The sequence below is a fragment of the Nanorana parkeri genome, unplaced genomic scaffold (assembly GCF_000935625.1).
Source record: "Nanorana parkeri isolate BGI_ZX_2015 unplaced genomic scaffold, ASM93562v1 scaffold79, whole genome shotgun sequence".
NCBI lineage: Eukaryota > Metazoa > Chordata > Amphibia > Anura > Dicroglossidae > Nanorana > Nanorana parkeri.
In genome coordinates this window covers 2600029-2606457 of record NW_017306347.1, presented here as the reverse complement: position 1 = coordinate 2606457, position 6429 = coordinate 2600029, and the positions used below count along the sequence as shown (strand labels likewise).

Genomic DNA, 6429 nt, shown 5'->3' with positions numbered 1-6429 from the left:
ACAGCACAGACCACCAACCCCCCCCCCCCCGCTGACAGCTCAGCCATACGCCGCCTTCCACACCGCTCCCCCCTCCTCTATCGTGGCAACTAAGGTAGGGAGAGTCCTGTCTGCAAGCCTCATATAGTGAACAAAATCTTACTTTTACCTCTCCTGACTGAGCCAAATCCCCCTTTATTTGTGTCTCACACACTCCCCCTGCTAGACACTGCAGCTCACAGTGGGAGGGTGTCAGCATCAGTGGTAGTGCTGTTAATACAGAAAGCAGTGGGGAGGACTCGGTGTGGCCAGGTGATGACTGACAAGCTACAAGCCTGTGACTCAGCAGTGACAATGCAGTCCCCTGCAGGAACTTCTCATCCCGCTATAGTACAAGCAGGCTCGGCCTACACAAGAGTGGCAACTTTGCTCTGAATTCAGGAGCAGTGCAGCATCATTGACACTCTATGACAGGAAGCTGCATTAGGTGACTTCACTGTCAGGAGAAACAGATATTTGTGTGACTTTCCAGGGGGACTAAGAGAAACTGTAAATGCGGATACACTTATAATTAAGCGCTGCAGGAAATGTTTTTATTTAATGAGAGGCCTTAGTTCTGCTTGTTGCTGCGATACTTACCCTAAAACGAAGGGAGGTGCCAAGCCTAGACTTTAATAATCAGGGATGCTAATCACTGATAAAGATTCCTGTGCTCATATAATTCCATAATTAATTGCCATAATTAGAGTTGACAGCATCAGAAACGTTGCCCATAATCCTTTGCGATGTCGTTCATTTAAAACCCAACTGAGACCAAAACTTTTTTCTAAATTCAGGATGGAGTGAGGAGGGGTTAGAACCTCCGATGAATTTTTAATGCTGTCTGCATCACTGCGGGGGGAGAGAGGTATCAGAAACAAAAGTGAAAAGTGAAGGAAACTCTTCTCGACTAGGAAACTGACAGCAAAAAAAAATAAGCAAAGGTCTCACCCTTCCTGTCCAGAAAAAGAAGTGATGCACAAAGGGGACACGGCATGTAGACCCCTCAGAGAGGTTCTAGACCTCCCCCTTTCTTCCATAAAATGGTAGAACTACTTGTTCCAGCAATGCACTCAGAACAACCAGCAACTATATGTGTTTTGGAATAAATCACAAAGGTCATACCAGGATCTTGTCTGCGACAAACTTGGAGATTTCACTGGCGTCCTTCATTATGGAGTCTGGTAAGAATGAAAGTGAGGCTGCTTTTAAACCTAAATACAAGAAAGGAGATGGTCATAAATTATAACAAACATATATAAACACATATGAAACTAAAGCCAAGTCAGACCTGTGTGCTGCGGCAACGTGCAGTAAAAAGTAGGGATGCACCGATACCGTTTTTTTGGTATGGAGTACCAATATTTTTTTTCCCTGTACTCGCCGATACCGAACACAGGCAGCGTTTAATGACTCGCCATCTAGCTTCCCGATTAGCAGGGACGCAATCTCCATGCTCCTTCAATATCAGGTGACGAGGGAGCATGAAGCCGGCTTTCTGGCCAATCATGAAGCAGGTAATGACTCGCCGCTTCGCTTCCTGATTGGCCAGCTTCCCGACCAAGGTGACGAAGGAGCATGGAGCTGGCTTCCTGGCCAATCAGGAAGCCGGGGGGCAGGTAATGACTCGCCGCTTGGCTTCCTGATTGGGCAGCTTCCCGACCAAGGTGACGAGGGAGCATGGAGCTGGCTTCCTGGCCAATCAGGAAGCCAAGGCGGGCAGTCATTACAAGCTGCGCGGCTTCCTGATTGGCCGGGAAGGCAGCTCCCTGGTGAAGAGGGAACATGGAACCGGCTTCCCAGTCAATCAGGAAGCCGGGCAGCGTGTGATGACTTGCTGCCCGGCTTCCTGATACCGGAGGTTTTGGTATCGAGCTAGGCATCAGAAGCATTTGGGCGAGTACGAGTACAAATACTCGGTATACTAATTGACATTGCATTGCCATTAATTAAGTGACGCATTTAAACACACAACTACAGTATTACGGCTGAAAACGATCATCGATTTGACCCCATTAACTATTAGAAAATCGAATGAACATTATGATAACTTTTTTTTTTAATGAAATTCTACTGATGTATTCCCAGCTTTATTATTGAAGCCCAAACACTAACACACAAGACACAAACATAATTTGCAGTAACTGCTAGCAACCAATCAGCAGCATCAAATAATAAAACTAAGAAAAGCTGACATCTAATAGGTTCATTTAGGTCACTGCAAAGTGGTGTGTTTTACAGTGAAATGATAAGATATCTATCATCATTATTACCATAATTCTTCTCTTTCGTCTGCCCTTTGGATAGCAAGTAGGTATAAGCCATAGAGTTCTTATTCCCGGACTTGTCTGATGGAGGCTTTACAGCAAAGTGAAAGTTTTCCACGTTTGGATACATTGAACCTAGATGGCATAGCTCCAAGAAATGGGTTGCAAAAAGTGTAAAGGCCTGAAAAGAAAAGTTAGTCAGCAAATTCAGCAAAGGGCAGGGTATTCACATAGTTAGGCTCCTTTTACAAGGGCGGTCCAATCGGGTCCACCTGTCAGCTTTTCAGACTGACCAGATTGGATGGCCAATGTAAGTCTAGGGGCAGCTGGGTCTGTTTACACCCGGTTACCCTCGACTCCAGCCAGGTCCGGAAAAACAAACAGAATAGTGTTCCATTTCGACTGACCTTATCCTGGTGGATCGGGGGTAATCTGATGTAAACTGACACGTGTCTGTTTACATCTGATTATAGACCGACATGGGGTATTGGTCAATTCAGTTTTTATCTCCATAGGAAGATGGAGGAAAAAACTGGATGGACATGGATGCCACGCGGTGATATCCAATCAGGAAGGGAAAAAAGCGGTGTCTCAGAAACAAGGTAAAAGAATATTTAAAAAAAGTAAAACAATGCCAGGAGGGGGAAAGGGAGTTTTGGGGGCAAATTTTTCTGAATATACACTTTGAGAAAGGACAACTTGATGGCAACTGAGAAATGACAAAGGTACCTTTGAACCAAGAAGGTGTTCGCACACTGCGTAGCAGATCCCAATGCCTTCCTCTGCACTTGTTCCTCTTCCTAATTCATCAATTATTATCAGTGACTTCTCATTTACATTCTGGATTATGTATGTTATCTTAGGAAAGAGTGACACATGCATGCATCTTTAAATTCATTTTGCATAGATTCATCAGTGGCTATATTTGAAATCCGTACTTATCTAAAAACATGAGGTTTACCAGCAAAGAGTCAGGCTGAGTTCACACCATCCGCATGATAAATGATTCATTTCAGCATGTAGCTGGTGTTCGCTGAGTGGCAGCGGTGTATAGTGGTGCTTTGTGTTTTCTACTTTATTGGCAGTGTACAATTATTTTCTGTGTGCCCTTGCAGTGACTGGCGTTAATCCAATATGGAAAAACAACAGTCACCGCAATTGCTATGATTGAGCCCTTACACACCTAATTACAGGAAAATGTACAAGTTCAGTTTTTTTTGTACTTTAAAGTCTGTATGTATGTGTGTGTGTGTGTGTGTGTGTGTGTGTGTGTGTTCTATAAAATAAAATATACAGCATATATTAGGTGAAAGCAACCTCAGCACTCCAGCTGTTTTGAAACCTCAAGTCCCATGATGAGGCATTGCAAGACAGCCATAGGCATGACTCCCAGAGGAAGAGGCATGATGGCATTTGTACTTCCACCACAGCTGGAGTGCTGAGGTTGCCCACCTCTGGCATATATTACATAAAAAGGGTTATTAAACCCTCCGGTGTTTTTTCATATATCTACTGCTAGCAAGCAGTAGATATATGCAAAAAGTGTTTTTAAAAAACCACTTTAAAAGCAGTTTAAACTTACCTGTGTCTTCCCCGCGCGCTCCCGTCCGAAAATGTGAAAATTCTCGGGTGGCCGCAAAGCATCTTGGGGCGGGCGCATGTGCAGTTCACATTTTCGGGGTGGGAGACAAGGGGAGACACATGGTAAGTCTATGGACAGCGTGCACCCGCATGCAGACACCGTGGGACAGGAAGTGCCAGCAAGGACAGAGGAGTCAGCGCTGGATCAGAGACCCGCCGCAGCGCTGGAGGGACAGATGAAGATGACAGGAAAGAAGATCGGATTAAGAGACATCATTTAAGGTAAGTGCTTTAAATAACCTTGGGGGGAGGGGAAATATATTTGACTTTAATGTCACTTTAAGTCTATTTTTAAAATATTCACATCTGGTAGTTTTGGAACCTCTGTAAGGTTTGGAGTGACCCACCAAACACTACTTCTACCAGTAATATTGTCCTGATTTTATTGTAATACGCAGTTCTGCTTATGTGTACATAATGCTGCACCTCCTTCATTTCCCTCATGAAAGTTGAGGCATTTGTTTCAATATCATCATCCATTCCAATCCGTGTAAATATCTGTTTAGCAATTCGTAGGGAACAATATTCAGCTGGAACAAAGGACCCTGCAAAACAAGAGAGACAAAACATTTGTGAAAAAACAGAATGATGGCAGTACTTGTAAAACTAATTGTACATATGGAACTGAATGATCTCAATTTTTATTTAAAGCACCCCCACCACACAGAAAAATGACTCAGGCTGATAACATATAAAATCAAAGTAAGGAGGGTAAGGAGTTTGCATGGATCCTTTTCATTTCTTTGCATAAAAGCTGATTGCAGAGCTAAGAGAACATAATATTAGGATGGATCAGCAAAGGACCGCAGCTGCAATGATCTCTGGCGGATATCCCTTTAAACACATTCGAGGACTAAATACACAATTTATATGAGATCTCTGCGCTTGCCATGACTGTAGGAATGCGGGTAAAAATCCCTTATAAAGTTGCAATTGTAAGATAATGTTTCCAACTGTTGAAGTAAAGTTTGCACCACAAAAGGTCTATGACAGGAATGTAACAAAATGTATCCACATAGAGAGCAACAGTAGGCAACAGCATCCAGATGTGATTACATCAGGTTTCTAAGGCACCGGTGGGCAACTCCAGCCCTCCAGTTGTGCTTCAACTACAAATCCCAATATGCCTCTGGCAGTCATGCCTGTAACTGTCAGTCTTGCAATGCCTCCTGGCTGTTGCAGTTCCAGAACAGCTGAGTTTCCCAAGCTTGCTCTAAGGGGAAAAACAAACTGCAAAGGTGCCTATGACCTTTTAGCAATCTTTATTTAATGCACAGGAGTGACATCATCCCGAACCGGCCAATTAAGATGGCTGAAGATTTAGAACCCAGAAAAAGACCGGCATGGAGGGGGGCATGTACATCGAATTGCTGTAAGGGATCGCTTTGTTGGGTACGTGTGCCATAATGTGGAGTTATGCTGTGCATACGGTACTTGCCGGTTTAGCAAAAAGCTCCCGGGGCCCACAATTGTGCATGTTACATAGTATTTGAGGTTGAATAAAGACACAGGTCCATCAAGTTCAACCTTTGGCTCTGTTCACACCTAGGCGAATCGAATATGCGCGTTTGTCGCCGCAAAGAAGGTCATGTACCTTTTCAGGCGTAGGCCGTTTTGTAGCGCGTTCAGACGGGCTGAAATACGGCAAGGTGTGAACCATACCCATAGAAAACAATGGGATTTTCATGTTTGAGCGTTTTGTAGAGCGTTCGTAGAGCGTTGAACGCGCTACAAAACGTACAGGTGTGAACCAGGCCTTTGAGTGTCTGTGTGTGCATGTGTATGTCTGTGCACGAGCCCCTGTGTGATCTTGTTTTTAGGAGTACCTGTAACCCATGTGCTCTAGAGGTTTCTTTCACTTTAATGGGCAGCTATACTTTTACTATAACTTTTGCCTAATCCCCATCCCCCCCAACTAAACTGGCAGACTCACTTTAAACATCATATTTCAGGAATAAGTAAAAACCTTCATAAAGGAATTAATAAACCACACTGCTTACACTCTCATTCCCAGTGCTTTGTAGCATTTTCCATACTCCTTGCTGTAAGTTTTGCCCAATAACGTAGCAATGCTGCCCTGTGTTCCATTACTAACAGAGGCTGCTAATCAGGGGCTGCTAAACCTCAAGCAGCACTTTGAATTCCAGGTTCTTATTAACATTGCAGCTTTGTGTAGAATGCTGGACAATGAAATGAACTACATTTGAAGACATTCCTGCTCTCAGCATGACAGCATTCCTGAATGATATGTTGCTAGTCACAAAAAGTATGTAAGACTTGAAGGAAAATCACTCCTAAAATATAAAGCAAAACTGATGAAGAAAAATTGTTGCCGACAGCAAACAGACTCCGGCTGTATCGTTACTCCTACGAGTTGGAATATTAAAGTGTGCGCACTACTGGTTACTGTAAACAGCAAATACATTTTCCACTCCATCCCCTTTTATATTAATATTATTATTTTAGAGCTGAAATCCAGGCAAAGCAAAAATTGTTTAAAGCT

The 6429-nt window shown here is 43.5% G+C and overlaps 1 protein-coding gene across 1 annotated transcript in view; it reads right to left on the bottom strand.

The window, feature by feature from the left end:
• Positions 1-6429, bottom strand: part of MSH4 (mutS homolog 4) — a 35495-nt gene that overhangs the window by 1918 nt on the left and 27148 nt on the right. Inside the window, exons 16-19 of the mRNA XM_018576863.1 lie at positions 4353-4471; positions 3015-3143; positions 2292-2466; positions 1144-1232 (exon numbers count right to left, since the gene is read on the bottom strand). Coding sequence (XP_018432365.1) covers positions 1144-1232; positions 2292-2466; positions 3015-3143; positions 4353-4471 — 512 coding nt within the window. The remainder of the gene's footprint in view (positions 1-1143; positions 1233-2291; positions 2467-3014; positions 3144-4352; positions 4472-6429) is intronic.